The sequence below is a fragment of the Thalassophryne amazonica genome, chromosome 11 (genome assembly GCF_902500255.1).
Source record: "Thalassophryne amazonica chromosome 11, fThaAma1.1, whole genome shotgun sequence".
In the NCBI taxonomy this organism is placed as follows: Eukaryota; Metazoa; Chordata; class Actinopteri; order Batrachoidiformes; family Batrachoididae; genus Thalassophryne; species Thalassophryne amazonica.
This window is the reverse complement of record NC_047113.1, coordinates 66,769,864-66,794,544: the sequence shown is the minus strand read 5'-3', so window position 1 is coordinate 66,794,544 and position 24,681 is coordinate 66,769,864. Positions and strand designations below refer to the sequence as shown.

The 24,681-nt window shown below is 39.0% G+C and overlaps 1 protein-coding gene across 10 annotated transcripts in view; it reads right to left on the bottom strand.

The window, feature by feature from the left end:
- The window catches only part of LOC117520873 (transmembrane 9 superfamily member 2-like), a 34,565-nt gene extending 12,689 nt beyond the window's left edge, over positions 1-21,876 (bottom strand). The window contains exons 1-10 of one of the 10 annotated variants that reach the window (XR_004563799.1): positions 21,708-21,876; positions 20,065-20,132; positions 19,879-19,972; positions 19,627-19,743; positions 19,147-19,276; positions 17,127-17,248; positions 16,848-16,956; positions 16,438-16,543; positions 5,975-6,081; positions 4,466-4,586 (exon numbers count right to left, since the gene is read on the bottom strand). Coding sequence is in view for 4 of the 10 variants with exons in the window: in XM_034182207.1 (XP_034038098.1) it covers positions 16,599-16,724; positions 16,848-16,956; positions 17,127-17,248; positions 19,147-19,276; positions 19,627-19,658 (519 nt within the window). In the remaining 6 variants the exon portion in view is untranslated. Of the gene's footprint in view, positions 1-3,647; positions 4,587-5,974; positions 6,082-16,401; positions 16,957-17,126; positions 17,249-19,146; positions 19,277-19,626; positions 19,744-19,878; positions 19,973-20,064; positions 20,133-21,707 lie in introns of those variants that run through there. The other 9 variants (XR_004563797.1, XR_004563795.1, XR_004563800.1 and 6 more) reach the window with 9 other exon arrangements.
- Between the last annotated feature and the right edge of the window lie 2,805 nt (positions 21,877-24,681).

The following is a 24,681-nucleotide window of genomic DNA, read 5'->3' as shown; positions in this document are numbered from 1 at the left end:
AGTAAGCCTGCAGTCTGAGAGCGAAGCGCTCTATTGGGGTGATATGGTACTATGAGGTCCCTAAGATAAGATGGGACCTGATTATTCAAAACCTTATAAGTAAGAAGAAGAATTTTTAATTCTATTCTAGAATTAACAGGAAGCCAATGAAGAGAGGCCAATATGGGTGAGATATGCTCATGTGACACCATGTTTCTAAGATTTGTGGGGCCAAGTACAATAACTTCAGTTTTATATGAGTTTAAAAGCAGGAAATTAGAGGTCATCCATGTCTTTATGTCTGTAAGACAATCCTGCAGTTTAGCTAACTGGTGTGTGTCCTATGGCTTCATGGATAGATAAAGCTGGGTATCATCTGCGTAACAATGAAAATTTAAGCAATGCCGTCTAATAATACTGCCTAAGGGAAGCATGTATAAAGTGAATAAAATTGGTCCTAGCACAGAACCTTGTGGAACTCCATAATTAACCTTAGTCTGTGAAGAAGATTCCCCATTTACATGAACAAATTGTAATCTATTAGATAAATATGATTCAAACCACCGTAGCGCAGTGCCTTTAATACCTATGGCATGCTCTAATCTCTGTAATAAAATTTTATGGTCAACAGTATCAAAAGCAGCACTGAGGTCTAACAGAACAAGCACAGAGATGAGTCCACTGTCTGAGGCCATAAGAAGATCATTTGTAACCTTCAGTAATGCTGTTTCTGTACTATGATGAATTCTAAAACCTGACTGAAACTCTTCAAATAGACCATTCCTCTGCAGATGATCAGTTAGCTGTTTTACAACTACCCTTTCAAGAATTTTTGAGAGAAAAGGAAGGTTGGAGATTGGTCTATAATTAGCTAAGATAGCTGGGTCAAGTGATGGCTTTTTAAGTAATGGTTTAATTACTGCCACCTTAAAAGCCTGTGGTACATATCCAACTAATAAAGATAGATTGATCATATTTAAGATCGAAGCATTAAATAATGGTAGGGCTTCCTTGAGCAGCCTGGTAGGAATGGGGTCTAATAGACATGTTGATGGTTTGGATGAAGTAACTAATGAAAATAACTCAGACAGAACAATCTGAGAGAAAGAGTCTAACCAAATACCGGCATCACTGAAAGCAGCCAAAGATAACGATACGTCTTTGGGATGGTTATGAGTCATTGTTTCTCTAATAGTTAATTTTTTATTAGCAAAGAAAGTCATGAAGTCATTACTAGTTAAAGTTAAAGGAATACTCTGCTCAATAGAGCTGTGACTCTTTGTCAGCCTGGCTACAGTGCTGAAAAGAAACCTGGGGTTGTTCTTATTTTCTTCAATTAGTGATGAGTAGTAAGATGTCCTAGCTTTACGGAGGGCTTTTTTATAGAGCAACAGACTCTTTTTCCAGGCTAAGTGAAGATCTTCTAAATTAGTGAGACGCCATTTCCTCTCCAACTTATGGGTTATCTGCTTTAAGCAGCGAGTTTGTGAGTTATACCATGGAGTCAGGCACTTCTGATTTAAAGCTCTCTTTTTCAGAGGAGCTACAGCATCTAAAGTTGTCTTCAATGAGGATGTAAAACTACTGACGAGATACTCTATCTCACTTACAGAGTTTAGGTAGCTACTCTGCACTGTGTTGGTATATGGCATTAGAGAACATAAAGAAGGAATCATATCCTTAAACCTAGTTACAGTGCTTTCTGAAAGACTTCTAGTGTAATGAAACTTATTCCCCACTGCTGGGTAGTCCATCAGAGTAAATGTAAATGTTATTAAGAAATGATCAGACAGAAGGGAGTTTTCAGGGAATACTGTTAAGTCTTCAATTTCCATACCATAAGTCAGAACAAGATCTAAGATATGATTAAAGTGGTGGGTGGACTCATTTACATTTTGAGCAAAGCCAATTGAGTCTAATAATAGATTAAATGCAGTGTTGAGGCTGTCATTCTCAGCATCTGTGTGGATGTTAAAATCGCCCACTATAATTATCTTATCTGAGCTAAGCACTAAGTCAGACAAAAGGTCTGAAAAGTCACAGAGAAACTCACAGTAATGACCAGGAGGATGATAGATAACAACAAATAAAACTGTTTTTTGGGACTTCCAATTTGGATGGACAAGACTAAGAGTCAAGCTTTCAAATGAATTAAAGCTCTGTCTGCGTTTTTGATTAATTAATAAGCTGGAATGGAAGATTGCTGCTAATCCTCCGCCTCGGCCCGTGCTACGAGCGTTCTGGCAGTTAGTGTGACTCGGGGGTGTTGACTCATTTAAACTAACATATTCATCCTGCTGTAACCAGGTTTCTGTAAGGCAGAATAAATCAATATGTTGATCAATTATTATATCATTTACTAACAGGGACTTAGAAGAGAGAGAGACCTAATGTTTAATAGACCACATTTAACTGTTTTAGTCTGTGGTGCAGTTGAAGGTGCTATATTATTTTTTCTTTTTGAATTTTTATGCTTAAATAGATTTTTGCTGGTTATTGGTCGTCTGGGAGCAGGCACCGTCTCTACGGGGATGGGGTAATGAGGGGATGGCAGGGGGAGAGAAGCTGCAGAGAGGTATGTAAGACTACAACTCTGCTTCCTGGTCCCAACCCTGGATAGTCACGGTTTGGAGGATTTAAGAAAATTGGCCAGATTTCTAGAAATGAGAGCTGCTCCATCCAAAGTGGGATGGATGCCGTCTCTCCTAACAAGACCAGATTTTCCCCAGAAGCTTTGCCAATTATCTATGAAGCCCACCTCATTTTTTGGACACCACTCAGACAGACAGCAATTCAAGGAGATCATGCGGCTAAACATGTCACTCCCGGTCCGATTGGGGAGGGGCCCAGAGAAAACTACAGAGTCCGACATTGTTTTTGCAAAGTTACACACCGATTCAATGTTAATTTTAGTGACCTCCGATTGGTGTAACCGGGTGTCATTACTGCGACGTGAATTACAATCTTACCAAATTTACGCTTAGCCTTAGCCAGCAGTTTCAAATTTCCTTCAATGTCGCCTGCTCTGGCCCCCGGAAGACAATTGACTATGGTTGCTGGTGTCGCTAACTTCACATTTCTCAAAACAGAGTCGCCAATAACCAGAGTTTGATCCTCGGCGGGTGTGTCGCCGAGTGGGGAAAAACGGTTAGAAATGTGAACGGGTTGGCGGTGTACACGGGGCTTCTGTTTAGGGCTACGCTTCCTCCTCACAGTCACCCAGTCGGCCTGCTTTCCCGGCTGCTCGGGATCTGCCAGAGGGAAACTAACGGCGGCTAAGCTACCTTGGTCCGCACCGACTACAGGGGCCTGGCTAGCTGTAGAATTTTCCACAGTGCGGAGCCGAGTCTCCAATTCGCCCAGCCTGGCCTCCAAAGCTACGAATAAGCTACACTTATTACAAGTACCATTACTGCTAAAGGAGGCCGAGGAATAACTAAACATTTCACACCCAGAGCAGAAAAGTGCGGGAGAGACAGGAGAAGCCACCATGCTAAACCGGCTAAGAGCTAGTAGCTGCGCTAAGCTAGTGGATTCCTAAAAACACACAAAGTGAATAATGTTTAAATAATTTAGAGGTGATTCAGCAGAGGGAGTGCTTTAGTTAAGGCACGTGAAGATTACACTGTGAAACAAATCGTTATCTAGGTAACTAGATCAATCTAACTGCGCAGATTAAACAGCTAACAGATACAGCAAAACACCGCTGTGCTCCGGAACAGGAATTGATACAATACCGCAGTGAGAGCCAACCACCAGTAGAGGCAAACTAAGTATTGCGATGCAGTGAAAGCTTTAGAGTACAAGCCCAGTTTGAATTGTTGGGGGGGTGACAGAGGTTAGGGCTGTACTTAGGTCAGTTGGTGGGCACCCTCCTTCTCTGGTGTTACGATGACAGGCCAACACCCCCTGAGGGTCCACTGACAACATATGGCATCTTAAGTGCCCCCCCCACCCTGTTCTACGCCAAAAATACATCATGAAGAGGTGGGAAAAGTATAAGTCAGACTAGCCAGCCTATGAGTTACATTTGTTTTTGAAATGTCATACTACTGATTCATGCAACAATGCACAATTAATTTAACTGGTGCATTATTTATATATAATGCCAACACCATGTTAGCGAGCAGAAGCAAATGGGCTAATTAATGAGCAAGAGGTGGGATTCACTCTGGACAGGATGGCAGTCTAATCACAGGGCCACATATAGACAAAGAAACACATTCACACTCGCACGCACGCCCACGGTCAGTTATGTTTCCAGTTCACCTAATCTGCATTTCTTTGGAAGTGGGAGGAAGCCGGAGCACCTGGAGGGAAACCACGGTAACACAGGGAGAACATGCAAACTCCACATAGAACGGACCAGGTGGGACATAATCCCTGGACCTTTTTGCTTTGAGGCAACACGCTACATTTGGTCAGTTTGGTGTTTTGGTGGTTCAGTGGTGTTCCACAGGGCATCTTAGTGTAACATATTTCTTACACACTGTGACGAAGGTCATGATGAAGAGCTGAGTGCCCTGACCCACAAACGCAGACAGCAACATGCCATTCTTGGGGGGACAGAATACACCTCCATGAATCTGCTTCCACCCTGATGACTCCTGTGAACCCAGACAGCAAGATAAAAAAAATAATAAATAATTAAAAAAAAATTTAATAATTACTAATAATAGCAACACAAATCACAAATTAAAAGTACAAAATAACAGCTAATAATTCAGCAAAAATGTAAACCAACCACTCAGCAGTGATACACAGTCTGACACAATATATTAAATCAAGGTGTGTCTGAAAATGTTTATGGCCATGAATTTTTGGTAAAAAAAAATTAAAAATTAAAAAGTCCATTTTTAAAATGATCCCGGCTATTTTGGAACAACTGAACAATACCCTCTCTATGATGTGATTATGACTGTAAACACCTGGCTTCATTTGCACAAAAGCTTTTTTAAAAAACTTTCAGTAACCTTACATAGGCTAAAGTGTTGTTTTCCTGGGATGATGGAAGCTTTATCAAGTCTGCCTGTCAAATGCCACATGCTAAAAATTCTGAATTAGCAATTCAAACTGTAGAATAAAAATATGAACACTGAACAGATACAGAGGAACATAAATGCTTTGCTCTCACCAGGTAAAAACTCTGTACACTCAACTTTAATTGAAGGAATTTAGTCCTTTCCTCTTGAAGAGGAAAAAACATATACAAGATTCAATTATCCGGATCTTTATTGATCCCTAAAAGGGCAATTCATATCATATCACACCCAATTACCTCAGACAAAAAAATACAGCAATTGGTCCACAATTCTTATTAGTTGAATGTAATAATGGCACACATCAGAATTAAAACAACCGCACATATACATTTGATTGTTTATGTACGCTAAACTCTGAAACAGTCCGTCATTGGAATTGAGGCAATGGGAGTGTGGGCTGTAGCAGCTACCCGCGCAGCCAGCCAAGCTGGGCGGGGATTGGAATGGAGGCACTGAAGCTATGTGCTGCGCAGCCTCCCGGAGTGGCAGAGCGGAGGCCAGGGGAGTGGTAGGGACAGAAAAAAAATGGAGGGGGGTGGTAGACATGGTAGGCATGGTAGGGGGAAGGCATACTTCATGTGTGGAAATGGGTTTGTATCAGTCTCTGTCCGTGTGTGCATAAAGTCTGGAGTTGCCTTGACAAAAGCAGGCTGTAGGGGAGGGCATAAGGGCAGATAAGAGGGGAGCCAAATGCTTCACCAAGGCCGTTGAATCCTTCTGGGGGAAAACCAAGCGTGGCGTTTTGACCTTCGGTAGCTGATAAGGCTGCCTTGTTTTGGGTTTAGCAGAGAGACACAAAAATTCCATTTGTGGCTCCTCTGACTGTCATTTCATGAATATTCCCTGGTCTCCAACATCTTCCTTTGCAAAGCAGATATTTGCTCCGAAATGTTTTCCAACTTGCATTTGAGTTCAAAAGTTAACACAGTCTGAGATTGTACTGCCCTGCCCACCTTGTTAATCATGACGAACAGATGTGGGGTTGTGGTTCTGGTAGCAGCCATCTTGCCAATTTTCTGGTAGGTCAAGGCAGCGCATAACCCAGTCAGCACCAGCCCTCCTACCATAAAAGCAAATTAGAATAAATCTTCGACGTCTTCCATGGAGAGTGGTGCCAAACACGCAACACACCATTTCTCCCAGGTGTCGAGAACATAGCCTGCAGGATAGGTTCCATCTGGACATGCAGGGTCCTCCAGCCCTAATTTCCTTGTTTAAAAAATGGTGTCAATAGAGTTGAGAGACCAGCTGATCAATTCCATGGTTATTCCAAATATAGCTTGAACAATTCGCAGTCTGGTGAAGTTGGGACTTTTGAAGGTTGGCGCAGAGATAGAAAAACACAGAGGAGAGGAGAGAAGAGGAGATGCGACCGCCCTCGCCGAAGTCCCAGCTTCACACAAGCCATGATGGAGTATAAGTCGCAACTTAATTCTGATTTATCAGCTCCTTAATTTGGAATTTTGTGCATTATTGTAGTGTACTTTCTATTATTTGCTTTTATTATTTTATTATTGAGTTAGTGCTTTGATTCCTGAAAGTATAATTATTCTTATTCTTACGACGTCTATTAGAAAAGTATCCGACCTTATTATTTTTTTCAAAAACCATATGGATTTGAATCACGTGTGATTGCGTCAGACAAGCTTGAACTCTCGTGCGCATGCGTGAGTTTTTCCACGCCTGTCGGTTGCGTCATTCGCCTGTGAGCAGGCTTTGAATGAGGAGTGGTCCACCCCCTCGGCGGATTTTCATTGTCAGGAAATGGCGGAATGATTTGGGCTTTTTTCCATCAGAATTTTTTCAGAAACTGTTAGAGACTGGCACCTGGAAACCATTCGAAAAATTTATCTGGCTTTCGGTGAAAATTTTACGGGCTTCACAGAGAATAAGGACTGTTACTACAGCTTTAAGGACGGCTTTAAGGACAGCTTTAAGGACGCTCGGCGCGCCGCGCTCCGTGCCGCCATCGAGAGCCACAAACCACCGGATCATTTCTAAACGGATGGCTCTGTGGAGCCGGACCGTCGTGTGCACTTTCTCTGGTTATCACAAGAGCTGGACATCAACCATTTTCCAGCAGATTTCACTTTTAACAACGGCGTTGCTGTGCGCCATGCGGCACCGCTGCGATGCGCGGAATTCCTCTGCATGTCTGTCTCAATGTGCCGAAAAAGTGCTGATGTCCACGTCTTTTCACAATTCCTGTGCTAGTCAGATGACGTCCCAGATAAAACACAGCGTCCAGTTTGCAAATGAACGGCACATTCCACTGTTACAGGAGTTTTTGTCATGGAAAGAGGAGCGGAGGCTTCGCGTGTCGCGGCGGTGCCGCATGGCGCACAGCAACGCCATGATGAAGCCTCACGGGACATGTTCTGGCATGTCCAGGCACATCCACAATTTCTCGGATAATCACTCGATGGAAAAACCACCGACAGCTGTCTGAACGCCATCTCAAAGCTGTCCTGTGAGACCAAAATGGAGGTGTTCCTTTGTCTCGCTCCATCAGCAAATCGGTCGTGACGCGCAAAGCCTCCGCTCGGCTTTCCATGACAAAATCTCTTGTTAAAAGTGAAATCTGCTGGAAAATGGTTGATGTCCAGCTCTTGTGATAACCAGAGAAAGTGCACACGGCGGTCCGGCTCCACAGAGCCATCCGTTTAGAAATGATCCGGTGGTTTGTGGCTCTCGATGGTGGCACGGAGCACGGCGCGCCGAGCGTCCTTAAAGCCGTCCTTAAAGCCGTCCTTAAAGCTGTAGTAACAGTCCTTATTCTCTGTGAAGCCTGTAAAATTTTCACCGAAAGCCAGATAAATTTTGCTTGCCTCTACTGGTGGTTGGCTCTCACTGCGGTATTGTATCACTTCCTGTTCCGGAGCACAGCGGTGTTTTGCTGTATCTGTTAGCTGTTTAATCTGTGCAGTTAGATTGATCTAGTTATCTAGATAACGATTTGTTTCCCAGTGTAATCTTCACGTGCCTTAACTAAAGCACTCCTTCTGCTGAATCACCTCTAAATTATTTACACATTATTCACTTTGCGTGTTTTTAGGAATCCGCTAGCTTAGCGCAGCTACTAGCTCTTAGCCGATTTAGCATGGCGGCTTCTCCTGTCTCTCCCGCACTTTTCTGCTCTGGGTGTGAAATGTTTAGTTATTCCTCGGCCTCCTTTAGCAGTAACGGTACTTGTAATAAGTGTAGCTTATTCATAGCTTTGGAGGCCAGGCTGGGCGAATTGGAGACTCGGCTCCGCACCGTGGAAAATTCTACAGCTAGCCAGGCCCCTGTAGTCGGTGCGGACCAACGTAGCTTAGCCGCCGTTAGTTCCCCTCTGGCAGATCCCGAGCAGCCGGGAAAGCAGGCCGACTGGGTGACTGTGAGGAGGAAGTGTAGCCCTAAACAGAAGCCCCGTGTACACCGCCAACCCGTTCACATTTCTAACCGTTTTTCCCCACTCGACGACACACCCGCCGAGGATCAAACTCTGGTTATTGGCGACTCTGTTTTGAGAAATGTGAAGTTAGCGACACCAGCAACCATAGTCAATTGTCTTCCGGGGGCCAGAGCAGGCGACATTGAAGGAAATTTGAAACTGCTGGCTAAGGCTAAGCGTAAATTTGGTAAGATTGTAATTCACGTCGGCAGTAATGACACCCGGTTACACCAATCGGAGGTCACTAAAATTAACATTGAATCGGTGTGTAACTTTGCAAAAACAATGTCGGACTCTATAGTTTTCTCTGGGCCCCTCCCCAATCGGACTGGGAGTGACATGTTTAGCCGCATGATCTCCTTGAATTGCTGGCTGTCTGAGTGGTGTGCAAAAAATGAGGTGGGCTTCATAGATAATTGGCAAAGCTTCTGGGGAAAACCTGGTCTTGTTAGGAGAGACGGCATCCATCCCACTTTGGATGGAGCAGCTCTCATTTCTAGAAATCTGGCCAATTTTCTTAAATCCTCCAAACCGTGACTATCCAGGGTTGGGACCAGGAAGCAGAGTTGTAGTCTTACACACCTCTCTGCAGCTTCTCTCCCCCTGCCATCCCCTCATTACCCCATCCCCGTAGAGACTAAAAACACAGACTAAAACAGTTAAATGTGGTCTATTAAACATTAGGTCTCTCTCTTCTAAGTCCCTGTTGGTAAATGATATAATAATTGATCAACATATTGATTTATTCTGCCTTACAGAAACCTGGTTACAGCAGGATGAATATGTTAGTTTAAATGAGTCAACACCCCCGAGTCACACTAACTGTCAGAATGCTCGTAGCACGGGCCGAGGCGGAGGATTAGCAGCAATCTTCCATTCCAGCTTATTAATTAATCAAAAACCCAGACAGAGCTTTAATTCATTTGAAAGCTTGACTCTTAGTCTTGTCCATCCAAATTGGAAGTCCCAAAAACCAGTTTTATTTGTTATTATCTATCGTCCACCTGGTCGTTACTGTGAGTTTCTCTGTGAATTTTCAGACCTTTTGTCTGACTTAGTGCTTAGCTCAGATAAGATAATTATAGTGGGCGATTTTAACATCCACACAGATGCTGAGAATGACAGCCTCAACACTGCATTTAATCTATTATTAGACTCTATTGGCTTTGCTCAAAATGTAAATGAGTCCACCCACCACTTTAATCATATCTTAGATCTTGTTCTGACTTATGGTATGGAAATAGAAGACTTAACAGTATTCCCTGAAAACTCCCTTCTGTCTGATCATTTCTTAATAACATTTACATTTACTCTGATGGACTACCCAGCAGTGGGGAATAAGTTTCATTACACTAGAAGTCTTTCATAAAGCGCTGTAACTAGGTTTAAGGATATGATTCCTTCTTTATGTTCTCTAATGCCATATACCAACACAGTGCAGAGTAGCTACCTAAACTCTGTAAGTGAGATAGAGTATCTCGTCAATAGTTTTACATCCTCATTGAAGACAACTTTGGATGCTGTAGCTCCTCTGAAAAAGAGAGCTTTAAATCAGAAGTGCCTGACTCCGTGGTATAACTCACAAACTCGTAGCTTAAAGCAGATAACCCGTAAGTTGGAGAGGAAATGGCGTATCACTAATTTAGAAGATCTTCACTTAGCCTGGAAAAAGAGTCTGTTGCTCTATAAAAAAGCCCTCCGTAAAGCTAGGACATCTTTCTACTCATCACTAATTGAAGAAAATAAGAACAACCCCAGGTTTCTTTTCAGCACTGTAGCCAGGCTGACAAAGAGTCAGAGCTCTATTGAGCTGAGTATTCCATTAACTTTAACTAGTAATGACTTCATGACTTTCTTTGCTAACAAAATTTTAACTATTAGAGAAAAAATTACTCATAACCATCCCAAAGACGTATCGTTATCTTTGGCTGCTTTCAGTGATGCCGGTATTTGGTTAGACTCTTTCTCTCCGATTGTTCTGCCTGAGTTATTTTCATTAGTTACTTCATCCAAACCATCAACATGTCTATTAGACCCCATTCCTACCAGGCTGCTCAAGGAAGCCCTACCATTATTTAATGCTTCGATCTTAAATATGATCAATCTATCTTTGTTAGTTGGCTATGTACCACAGGCTTTTAAGGTGGCAGTAATTAAACCATTACTTAAAAAGCCATCACTTGACCCAGCTATCTTAGCTAATTATAGGCCAATCTCCAACCTTCCTTTTCTCTCAAAAATTCTTGAAAGGGTAGTTGTAAAACAGCTAACTGATCATCTGCAGAGGAATGGTCTATTTGAAGAGTTTCAGTCAGGTTTTAGAATTCATCATAGTACAGAAACAGCATTAGTGAAGGTTACAAATGATCTTCTTATGGCCTCGGACAGTGGACTCATCTCTGTGCTTGTTCTGTTAGACCTCAGTGCTGCTTTTGATACTGTTGACCATAAAAGTTTATTACAGAGATTAGAGCATGCCATAGGTATTAAAGGCACTGCGCTGCGGTGGTTTGAATCATATTTGTCTAATAGATTACAATTTGTTCATGTAAATGGGGAATCTTCTTCACAGACTAAAGTTAATTATGGAGTTCCACAAGGTTCTGTGCTAGGACCAATTTTATTCACTTTATACATGCTTCCCTTAGGCAGTATTATTAGACGGTATTGCTTAAATTTTCATTGTTACACAGATGATACCAAGCTTTATCTATCCATGAAGCCAGAGGACACACACCAATTAGCTAAACTGCAGGATTGTCTTACAGACATAAAGACATGGATGACCTCTAATTTCCTGCTTTTAAACTCAGATAAAACTGAAGTTATTGTACTTGGCCCCACAAATCTTAGAAACATGGTGTCTAACCAGATCCTTACTCTGGATGGCATTACCCTGACCTCTAGTAATACTGTGAGAAATCTTGGAGTCATTTTTGATCAGGATATGTCATTCAAAGCGCATATTAAACAAATATGTAGGACTGCTTTTTTGCATTTACGCAATATCTCTAAAATTAGAAAGGTCTTGTCTCAGAGTGATGCTGAAAAACTAATTCATGCATTTATTTCCTCTAGGCTGGACTATTGTAATTCATTATTATCAGGTTGTCCTAAAAGTTCCCTAAAAAGCCTTCAGTTAATTCAAAATGCTGCAGCTAGAATACTAACGGGGACTAGAAGGAGAGAGCATATCTCACCCATATTGGCCTCTCTTCATTGGCTTCCTGTTAATTCTAGAATAGAATTTAAAATTCTCCTTCTTACTTATAAGGTTTTGAATAATCAGGTCCCATCTTATCTTAGGGACCTCGTAGTACCATATCACCCCAATAGAGCGCTTCGCTCTCAGACTGCAGGCTTACTTGTAGTTCCTAGGGTTTGTAAGAGTAGAATGGGAGGCAGAGCCTTCAGCTTTCAGGCTCCTCTCCTGTGGAACCAGCTCCCAATTCAGATCAGGGAGACAGACACCCTCTCTACTTTTAAGATTAGGCTTAAAACTTTCCTTTTTGCTAAAGCTTATAGTTAGGGCTGGATCAGGTGACCCTGAACCATCCCTTAGTTATGCTGCTATAGACGTAGACTGCTGGGGGGTTCCCATGATGCACTGTTTCTTTCTCTTTTTGCTCTGTATGCACCACTCTGCATTTAATCATTAGTGATCGATCTCTGCTCCCCTCCACAGCATGTCTTTTTCCTGGTTCTCTCCCTCAGTCCCAACCAGTCCCAGCAGAAGACTGCCCCTCCCTGAGCCTGGTTCTGCTGGAGGTTTCTTCCTGTTAAAAGGGAGTTTTTCCTTCCCACTGTAGCCAAGTGCTTGCTCACAGGGGGTCGTTTTGACCGTTGGGGTTTTACATAATTATTGTATGGCCTTGCCTTACAATATAAAGCGCCTTGGGGCAATTGTTTGTTGTGATTTGGCGCTATATAAAAAAAAAATTTGAAAAATTGAATTGAAATTGAATGGTTTCCAGGTCCCAGTCTCTAACAGTTTCTGAAAAAATTCTGATGGAAAAAAAGCCCAAATCATTCCGCCATTTCCTGACAATGAAAATCCGCCGAGGGGGTGGACCACTCCTCACTCAAAGCCTGCTCACAGGCGAATGACGCAACCGACAGGCGTGGAAAAACTCACGCATGCGCACGAGGGTTCAAGCTTGTCTGATGCAATCACACGTGATTCAAATCCATGTTTTTTGAAAAAAATAATAAGGTCGGATACTTTTCTAATAGACCTCGTATTCTTATTCTTATTATTATTCTTGTTCTTCTTCTTCTTCTTCTTCTTATTATTATTATTATTATTATTATTATTATTATTATTAATGACTGTTCAATATACAAGTTACAAAGGAGTTTAACTAAAACTCTGCTGTGCTGTCAGCTCTAATTTGGGATTTTGTGCATTATTGTACTGTACTTTATATTATTTGTATTTATTATTTTATCATTGTAGTTAGTGCTTTGATTCCTGGAAAAGCTATAAATAAAGTATTATTGTTATTAATGATGATGGGTGATGATACACAATGAGTTGGAGGGTTATGAATTCAATCATCTGAAAAGACAAAATAGAGGAGGAGGAGTTGCTTTGTATGTTGACAAAAGGTTTAACTACAAAATTAAAGTTCAAATGACAATGGCTGTGGAAAATCTTTTGGAATCCATCACAATCAAAATAGGTATGGAAAAAGGTAAAAATATAATCATTAGCTGCATATATATAGAGCTCCGGGATGTAGAATTGAAGAGTTTCAAAATTGGACAGAGAAGTTTTTTTTTCACAGATGTGTAATAAGCGAGTACTTGTCTGTGGAGATATAAACATTGATCTCTTAAACCCATATCAGCATAAAGTAACTGAGGATTTCATTAATACTATCTACAGTCTAAATTTATATCCAAAAATTACTAAGCCTTCAAGAATAACTTCACATTCAGCTACTCTCATTGATAATATACTTACAAATGATACTGATACCAACATTTTTAGTGCCTTATTAATTAATGATATTAGTGACATTTACCAATTTTTATAGTAGCTGATCTAAATTTCAATAAAAATGTACTGAGAAAATGCAATGTTGTAAGCGCCTGCAATCTGAAGAAGCTATCACTACCTGATAAAATGATTTACTTTTACAGGATTGGAATCCTGTTTACAAGAAGCAAGATGCAAATTTAGCATATTCCGAATTTGAAAACATATTTCTCAATATATACAACAAAAATTGTCCAATTATACAGTATAATAAAAATAATAATTATAAAGCTAACTCATGGATAACAAAAGGTCTTCAAAAGGCTTGTAAGAAGAAAAATATGCTATACAGAGAATTCATTAAAAGTAAATCAAGAGAGGCAGAGATTAAATATAAGGACTATAAAAATAAACTAACAACTATTATGCGGAATTGTAAAAAAAATTATACTTTGAAAAAATACTAAACGATAATAAAAGAAACATAAAGGAAACATGGAAAATACTGAATAGTATTATAGCAAATAAACCCAAATCAAATAACTACCCAACATACTTTACTTATAACAGCAAAGATGAATATAACATGAGCCAAGTAGTGAATAATTTCAATAATTTTTTTTGCTAATGTTGGGCCAGATCTGGCAGCTGAACTTCCGCACAGCCCATGGGAAAATCATCAATTAATTGCCAGGAAACCACACACAATGTTTCTTGGCCCAGTAGATGAAAGGGAAATTATTAACGTAGTTAGTACATGTAAAAGTAAAAAGTCAATGGATCATAATGAAGTACATATGTTCTTAGTAAAGCAAATAATCACTGAAATTGCAAAACCATTATCATATATTTTTAATAAATCATTTCAAACTGGAATTGTTCCTAATGGTATGAAAGTGCCAAAAGTGATACCTTTATTTAAATCTGGTAGCAAGCATCTTTTTACTAATTACAGGCCTGTGTCTCTATTGTTACCATTTTCAAAGATATTGGAAAACCTTTACAATAGCAGACTGGATAAATTTATAGAATGACACAACTTGCTTGATGAAAGTCAATATGGTTTTAGAGCAAAAAGGTCCACTGCACTGGCATTGCTCGATTCAACAGAAGAGATCAATAAACGTGGACCAAAGGGAAATAGTATTAGGTTTATTTATTGACCTAAGAAAGGATTTTGACACAGTTGATCACAATATATTGTTTCAAAAGATGTAACTGTATGAGATCAGAGGGGCGGCTCTGAAATGGATTAAAAGCTACTGACAAAACCGGAAGCAGTTTGTTAAACTCGGGAACTACTGTTTTTCATGTCTGGACATCATTTGTGGGCATTCCACAGGGTTCTGTGTTGTGACCAAAATTATCTATTTTATACATCAACGAGTTATGTAAAGTTTCAAATCTGTTTAAAGCAGTTCTCTTTGCAGATGACACAAACCTGTTTTGCTCAGGAGAAAATCTGCAACAATTATTATCTGATTTAGGAACTGAAATGAGAAAATCTGCAACAATTATTATCTGATTTAGGAACTGAAATGATAAAGTTAAAGAGATGGTTTGATATATACAAATTATCATTAAATTTGTCTAAAACTAAACTGTTATTTGGAAATTATAAAAAATTCATAATGCAGGTTATCGAGACCACACCAACTCATTATTCATTAAATCTCAAATATTAAAACTTCACAATATGATTTTGTTCAAGACTGTTCAATTAATGTAGAAAGTGAAAAATAAACAAGTGCCCTTTAGAATTCAAGAATATTTTACTGAGAGAAAGGGAAAATATAATTTACAGGACTTGCGATCGGAAGACTAGGAAAGGTTTCTGTGTCTCCATGTGTGGCCCTAGAATATGGAATAACCTGACGGAGGAACTCAAACGATGTCCAAATGTCAATCACTTTAAATATCATTATAAAGACATGATGTTTTCAAGATATGTATTTGCAGAAGAAGGTTGAGTTTTGTGTGTTGCCAAATTTTAAATGTAAATTTGTTTGGTAGCATTCGGATTGTGTCTTTTAAGCCGAAGAGATTGAAGTGGTTGAAAAAGGGAGTGGGAATAGATAGGTTTTTTACTTCCCCCCACTCTTTTCGGACTAGATCATTTTGTTTGTGGTTAAAGGGGTAGGCGCTTCTGCCTATACCATTTCAGACACATGGATGCATTGTTAATCCATTTTCTTTCTTTGTTGTAAGTTTTTGTTGTTTTGGACTGTGTGTGTGCTCTGAATAAATGTATTCATTCATTCAATGACTGTTGGATACGCAAGTCACAATGGAGTTTAACTGAAACTCTGCTGTGTTATCAGCTCTAATTTGGGATTCTGTGCATTATTGTAGTGTCCTTTCTATTGTTTGCATTTACTCTTTTATTAGTGGAGTTTATTTTGTTTAGTGCTTTGATTCCTGGAAAAAGCTATTATTATTATTATTATTATTATTATTATTATTATTATTATGAAGGAAAACATAATTTTTCACCATAAAATCACAACGGTGTGTAAGTCACAACTTTTGCTGTAATATCAGAACTTTAATTTGGAATTTTGTGCATTATTGTAGTTGTACTGTCTATTACTTGCATTTATTATTGTATCTTATTTTGTTTAGTGGTTTGATTCCTGGACAAGTATCATTTGTCTGTGCAACCACTTGTTGCTGCAGCCCCCCCATACTTACATTTCCTCAATTCGGATGACGGAGTACATAAACAATCAAATGTATATGCGGTTGTTTTAATTCTGATGTGGGCCATTATTACGTTCAACTAGTAAAAATTGTGGATTAATTGCTGCATATTTGTCTGAGTTAATTGGGTGTGAAATGAATTGCCATTTTAGGGATTAATAAAGTTGTCTGAATCTACCATTTGAATGTTTGCAAAATTTGGATCCCCAATAGCACACATGCACAAAAAAGACTTGTACCTACTTATTGTTTCTTCCACTTACAGCATGTATTTGTTGCTTGCTGTATATTGCTTTCACCTGGTCAACTTTGTTGTATTGTATGATATCCTTACGCAGGATTTTCAGCATGATCTTGGTGACCGCCCCAGACAGGAAAACAGCAACGACCAAGCCAGTAACGATGCTGCACAAATACAGAAGACACAACACACTGTCAAATTAAAAGCACCACATTGGCTTCAGTGAGCTCCTGTTCTGAGCCCACATAGTAAAATCTCCTCAAACCTAAACCAGCGGAGGTCAGTGTGAGGCCTGGGCAGCCCTATGTAGTCCCACCTGGAGGCCCAGTTGATGTTATTATTTTCCTGAAAAACAATGTAAAAACCTTGCAAAGAACACTGACAGCCTCTAGCACATGATCATTTGCAGACTGTTAAACATTAAATATGCTGTGAAGAAGACCACGTTCATGTCACGTGGAGGCCTACCTCAAACAACAAAGAGTACGAGTAAGTTATCGAAACATCATCGAAATCGACCAGAATACCCATGGGCTGTTCTCCACAATCTGCCGCTTTCAGATCCAAATGTTTGATGCTGTTATGATCAAAACACATGAAACTCTTGCTGAAAATGAACGCACACATCTGACTACTAATAAAATCTATGCTGGAGTTTTCAAAAATCCAGTTGCAATTTGCAGAATTCGAGTATATACCCAAAGTTAATTGCGACGACACCAGGTGTACATAACGGCTAACATTTACCTCATAGGCTCCAGATTGGCACTGACCAGCCGAACGCCCCCTGAACCTTCTAATTCTCTGCTGTTGTAAATGATCCTGATGTTCACATGGTTGAAGATGTAAAATGTGCTCCTCCTGTTGAACTGAGGTGGGGGGGGGGGGAGGGGGGAGTTGTACGTGTCAGTCAGTCAGGCTCCTGATCCATTAAGAGTTCAAAATATGCTTACAATCATCATTCTTGCATCCAAACACTGTTCCAAGTGTGTTCCATGGTCACTCACTCCTCAGCTGTGGACTTCTCAGTCAATAAATCGACTTTTACATTTCTGAGATTTGTTTTTAATTATTTCATGAAAGGAAATGCGTTAGTGTATTCATTCAATTATTCATTTTCTTCCGCTTCCGGATTATATTTCCCAGCTGGCTTGGGAACACATTGGGATCTCCCAGGAGGTGCTACTTGGCAGAGGACAAGGAAGTGTGCGATGAGCTACTAGATCTGCTACCAGCCCGACCCAGACAAGTGGCAGAAAATGAATGAAATTCATTAAAATAAATGGCCTTCACTGCACTTCTTCACTTTTAATTGCCATTTTCCTTATCTGGTTAATTGTCTTCTCCATTTTCTTACCAATACACAGATTGTATTCCCTGGAATTTAAAGTCTGAAATACAGATTTGATTATTAAAAACAGTTTTGAGTATTGTAATTAGAACCTGACTGATTGGCTGGCCGATGATATTGGCTGATACGAACCTCTGATGAACATATTGGAATTTTTGCCAATATGAAAACTTTGGTTTTACTGAATAAATAATGCAAAAAAAAACAACAACAAAAAAAAACATTTTGGCTATTGGAAATGGTGCCATGACATAGGTCCGTATCCCCCCCCAAAACAAAACATAGTGTTCTGGCTCTAATTGTAATCTTCTGCTCTCTGCACCACTCTTATGAAATATTATCAACTGTGATAAAGATTTTCTAAGTTTATTTATACTTGACAAACCTGATCAAAGCAAGACTCTAGGTCGTGCAGCAGATAACAAAATATTTACAGAAGAATCCTGCAAATGTGATGCAAGCACTGAATTTGGCACATTAGACTTTACTCTTTTGAAAAAACAAACAAACTGGCCACTTGACTTTTCAATAGGCAGCCAGGAAGTGGTCAATTGAAGAATTACACAGAGGTCAAAATTTAAAAATGATCCAGTCATACTGAAAACTATACTATACTACATTATTTGTCTGATCATAAAGATTCCAAAAAGGTATAGTTTGGACAAGTGGCCAGTAATTTTTTTCAAAAGAGTATTGTACATGTTTTGTTTCACTGTTATTAGTCCAAGTTATTTTTGCATTATTATGTCAGCCAAGGATGTAATAAAATCATCAGCATTTATTGTCTGTCTGTTTGTCTGTTATCAAGATTACGTCAAAACTACTGCATGGATTTTGATGAAATCTTTACTACAGACAGATATTAGGTCATGGAAGAACCCATTAAATTCTGGAGGTGATCTGGATGAGGATCTGTATTCTGGATCAAGTTTCACTTTATATAGGCTTTGAAGGATTACTGTTAGCAGGATTACATCAAAACTACTGCATGAATTGTGATGAAATTTTCAACACAGATACATATTTGGCCATGGAAGACTCCATTAAATTTTGTCAGATCTGAATCTGGATTCTGTATCAGGATTTCCCTTTATATAGGCTCTGAAGGATTACTTCATAACTACTTCATGGATTCTCACCAAATTTGCACCACAGATAGAAATTAGGGCATGGAAGACTCCACTGAATTTTCAAGGTGATCCGGATCTGGATTGGCGGATGTCAGAAATCTCTGATTGCTCTTGTTCTTAATGCTGCATTGTTGAATTTCATATTTGATTTATTAAAATAGTATAAAATCTTAAGAGAAGTGATCCCACAATGTTATACAAGTCCAAGACCCTCACCCACTGGTGGCAATGACAAGGAAAAACTCCCCGATAATTATAAACTCACACAAAATGAAACACAACTCACACTGATGACGCAAGCATCTTTAGCTCTGCCATCTGAAGTAATGAGACACCCAATGGGGAAGCCCGGGCTGCAGTACTTTCGACCATCCTCAACATCATAGCACCAAGTCACTGGCAGGTCATCAATGATCCTGGAACAACCCCAAAAATGGCATGACAATTTTTGTGCACTTTTGCATGTTGCTTATTTCTTCATTACACAAAAAGAATGACCACACATTTACACAAAACTCATTTGTCCCTCAGGCCATTGGACTGTACAACTCTTCACTTGGGGGGAGGAGGAGTAATAGGAAGACAGAGGATGGGAAGGAGAGGAGCAGTAGCAATCAGTAAAACAGTAGTATTTATATTTACATTTTTCAAACTGTTTCTTATGTTTACTTTGGATACGTTGCGTTCTGTTATCCAATGCTGCTGGAGCCTCAATTTCCAAACTAAAATTCTATCTAATCTAATCTAATCTCAATCACTTCCTCACCAGTGATGCTGATAGTTCAGCTGCATAGCCATCTTCAGAAGGTCCAGTTTGGCTGCATCACCACTTGTAGAATTTGGAACGTACAGACTGGCATTTCTGGTCTTTCCTGAAAGTGAACTGGAAAAAGACATGAGTCACATTACAGCAACAGAACACACAAGAGAGATGATGGGTAGTTGTGCAATGTAAACATTTGTTTGGATCTGACATATGAGCTATTAAGTGAGACAAGACATTCCCGCCAACACCCACCTTGTACGGTGATGACTCACTTCGATTAGCAAACAGGAATTGTCCAAGGTTCACAGGTGACCTCTTTTCCTTGTAATCCTTGCAAAAGTCAAACCTTAAAGAAATTCCCAAAGTACGTAAGACAATGATGTTCAAGTAAAGAGATTGAGAAAGGTATCACACAAGAAGACCACAAATGTCACTTACATGTCATAATCATAAGGCAGCAACAAGCTCACTGTGTCCAGGGACTTCACAAATACCTGAATTTCTGACTGTGAAAATAAAAATTGGCCAATTGTTTAAAAAACAAAACAGTTTAACTGTCAGCCAAAACTGACTTATGTAGCAAGCATACTTCACATGCCCAAAATAACAGTTGTAGGTTTATTTATTTATTTAGTCAGTGTTTTGAGCCTTTTTTTAAGTGCAAATATAACTGCTTGTAAAAATGTGACAAGCCACTTGTTTATTTTTGTTTGTTTCTGCTATTTTCTTCAATGCATTGATTGACAATGTCTGCTCACACCCTCATATTAAAGGTACTGTTTTGTGGCATTTAAAAAAATTATATCACTTCCAACAACTCTTTTCTGTGGGTCAGTCCTGCTGTGGTGATCCCGAGTGAAAACAAGGGAGTAGCCAAAGGAATTGACCTTTTTTTAATCATAAACACAGAAAAGAAAATCAATGATAATATTGAATTGATGATTGCTAGTAAATGTTACTTGAATTATTCTTTTAGAAAAACTAATACATGCAAGTAGCACTTATTTAAGAATTCCCCTTGTAAAATTTACTTGGAATTTCTGAGTGATTGTTGAAGTACTTGGTATAGGATATATTTGAGACTCTACTAGTACATTTATGGACACATGGTCCCTCAGGCCATCAGACTGTACAACTCCTCACCCAGAGGGAGCAGGAGTAATAGGAAGACGAAGTTGGGAACGAGAGGAACAATAGTAGCCAGTAAACCAGTATTGATCAGTATGTCTGGTATTTATATTGTATATTTATAGTTATATTTGCAGACTGTTTTTCTTTTTCAATTTCCCTGAGGGAGTCTTCCCAAGGGATCAATAAAGTTCTGTCTAATCTAATCTAATCTAATCTATCATATATAGTCACTAATAATGGCCCAGTAGGGTTGAACCAGATCCCCAAAAAATTGCTGTGAGGATTTCAGTTTCAGAACAGTACACCATTTCAAGAAATTAAAATTTATTTTTTTGTTGTTGTTGTTGTTAGCAAATACTAATTAGTATTTGCAATTTATAACTAATAATTCATATGGTTAAGGTTATAAATTTATGGTTAAGGTTATTTACAATTTGCAGAATACTACACTAACCCACTATTATTAATAATAGTGGGGTATTTATGATTGTATAGTTTGGATTAAAAACAGGTTAGAAATTGAAGTATTCATCACTCAAAATCTGAATATTTATCTCTTTAGTAACTGCGCAACAGGAAAGGATCAATTTCAAACTGTTGTTTAATTTTAGTCTTAAATATACTCAAAAAAATTACATATTGTGTCACGTCACCTACACTTTAAGGAAGTGGCTATTCATTAGTAATCCCAAATTATATTCCTACATAGCTCAGTCTTGTTATAGTTAAGGTTAGGATAAGGGGTTATGGTTAGGTTTATTGCCTGTGGTTAATGTACTTTAGGAATTAATTATGTATTAATAGCAAATACATGTACAACTGCGTAGCCCCCATGATCACTTGTCCTATTGACCAATGAGAGAGACGGTAGTGTTTCTTAATAACCAGCACAAATTAACTTGTTAATCTCACATGAAAATGAAAACACTGAGTAGATTATTTTACAATACCTGACATTTGTCACCTTCGTTTCCTTCTTCACAAAAAGTCACCGGAGTTAAACTCAGAGGATAAAACACAGAGTACAAACAGAAACCACATAACAGCAGAAAACTCAACTTCAAACCAAAGTTTTCCTCTCGACTCAGTTGAATCATTTTGGCAGGAACACTTTTTACAGCCGCTTTGTTTTGTTTTTGTCAAAAGCAGATAAACCTGTTTCCTGATAATGGGCTCGTTCTCTGAGGACGGAATTTATCAGGTACGCCCGCATAATTTTTTCAGACCACTCAGTGTGTTGGACTCTATTTACACTGATCATTAACAAATTACATATGACAGACTGACTGAGTTTATTTTGTAAAATGAAGACTGAACTGAATTTATTCCTATAAACATATACAATACCGGTACATGTAAATACTGGATAATACAATAAAGGGAAATTCACTTGTTTCCATTGTGGCCCAGAAGTATCACAGACTCATATGGCAAGAGAACTAGGTTATAAATTTATATCATAAATTCAAGATTAATATAAAATTAGATATTTACGATTTTTACACAAATGTTAAAAATTATATATAAAAATAAAACAACTAATAAAATAAATATGGGTCATTCTGTAAATCTTCAATTTTTTTTGAAAGAAGTGTTGTTTCATGGGCAGCATGGTGGATTAGTGGTTAGCACTGTTGCCTCACAGTGAGAAGGTCATGGGTTTGATTCTCGCTACATGGAGTGGAAGCTTTAAATTGACCACAGGTGTGCGTGTGGGTATGAATGTGTTTGTTTGTCTATATGTAGCCCTGCGAGAGACTGGTGTCGGGTCTAGGGTGTACCCCACCTAGCGCTCTATGACTGCTGAGATAGGCTCCAGCCCCCCGTGACCCTTAATTGGAGTAAACGGTTGAAGATATGTTTCTTGTTTCACCTTTCTTTTAAAACCAGTTTTGACTAGGTAGACTAGTACTAGTAGTAATATAAACATACAGAGGTGAGTATACCGTTGACACACAGATAACACAATAAACCATAAACACTTATTTCCATTGTGGTCCTTGTGAAAGTGTCGTCACAAAATAGAGGGGCTTGTTTGAACATATATACAAATTCTAGATAGACAAAAGGTTCTTAATAAATAGTGGAAATAACAATGAATGTATAATTAATTTTATATGCACAGTGGCTTGTAAAAGTATTCAGCCCCTTGGTATTTCATGCATTTTAATTTCTTTATGGTATTTCAAGACAAAAAGTAAATCAGGCTTCTCAATCTAAAAAATTCTAAAATGATCTTCCTTAGACTCAAACTGAAAGTAAAGCTCTACAACTTGATATAAATTCATTCAAAATATAAAAGACAAGATTCTTATTGTAAAACATGCAATTAGAAATCATCCCCCCCCCCCCCCCCCACACACACACACAGAAATATATAAATTAAAATAAAATGAATTTTTCAAAAAGTTATCATAACCCTCAAAGAGAAATTACAACATAGTATCACTATGTTAAACACGAGGGAAAAAAGTGAGAACAAAACAGTTGCTTTTCCTAACTCGTGACCTTGGACTGAACAGAAAAACTTGAATTTCATGTCATGCAAAAAAGATATTGAGGAAGTGAAGAAAGATAGTATCCACCAAGCAAACCTAATGAGTTTTCAAAGTGAAAATGAACTATACTCAGCCCCAAAGAGATTTTTTTTAATGATTTTTATGTTTTGTTTTATTATTTATTCTGTTGTTGTCGTATTGTGGTGTATTTCCAGAGTGAAGAACTTGTGCTTGACTTTTAATTAGCACCATCTCAGCAAAATACTCACAAAATCTGATACAATAAATTTACAAACACACACACACACACACACACACACACACACACACAACCACACACACACGGACACACAGAGAGAGAGAGAGAGAGAGAGAGAGAGAGAGAGAGAGAGAGAGAGAGAGAGAGAGAGAGAGAGAGAGACAGAGAGAGGGACCCTGCTGTTGCCACTTTGCTGAAGCACAGAATAACAATAATGAGACTAAATGGGCCCAGGAAGCCCCGCTTGTGAAGAGATGGATATTCATTCTCTTGCATCGGTACCAGCTTTGTGAAAAATCTCGCAACTCTGTAATATCTAACTCTGCGTCTCTCGAATTCAGAGGGTGAGGGGACAGAGACATCAATGTCTTTAAAACTCTCTATTTGCCCTATTTTTTTTTTCTGAATTAACTGTGCTGTTTTTAATAAACAGACATAATTACAGCTGTTGTCAGATGTTTACATGAGCCTATCATGGGCATAAACATCATGGTAATTTTGGGCTTTTAATGATGTCACTCAACTGTTCTTTTGCTAGGGTGGAATGATTGTACAGCAGACATCATTCATGACTTTAAAATCTAGAATTGGGTGCACAAGAATTAATTCTGGATCTTCTCCAATCCACACAGGGTCAAAATTATACATACAACCCCACTAATAATTGGTTAAATGTTGAGGCGGAAGCTGTACCTTGACCAGACCCTTTTGGGAGCCATCAACAAGCTTCTGGCATAATTCTGGTTGGATATTTAACCACTCTTCTTGACAGAATTGGTGGAGTTCATTTAAATTGGTGGGTTTACTGGTACAAACCAGGCTTTTAAGCATAGTCCACAAATTTTCAGTGGGGTTGAGGTCGGGAGTTTGGAAAGGCCATTGCAGAAGCTTAATGTTAGCCATTTTTGATGTGTGTTTGGGATCATTGTACTGTTGGAACACCCAACTGTGGCCAGGTTTCAACCATCTCGCTGTTGTTTTGAGATGACGAAGAATCTGAAGGTAGTCCTCCTTGTTCATTATTCCTGCACCAATAACTTTTTCCAGAAGGCATTTGGCTTTCAGTCTTGAAGGCATCAATTTTGGAGCAGGGGCTTCTTTCTTGATCAGCACCCTCTCAGATCATAATAATGTAAATCTCACTTCACTATAGATGGTGATACTGGT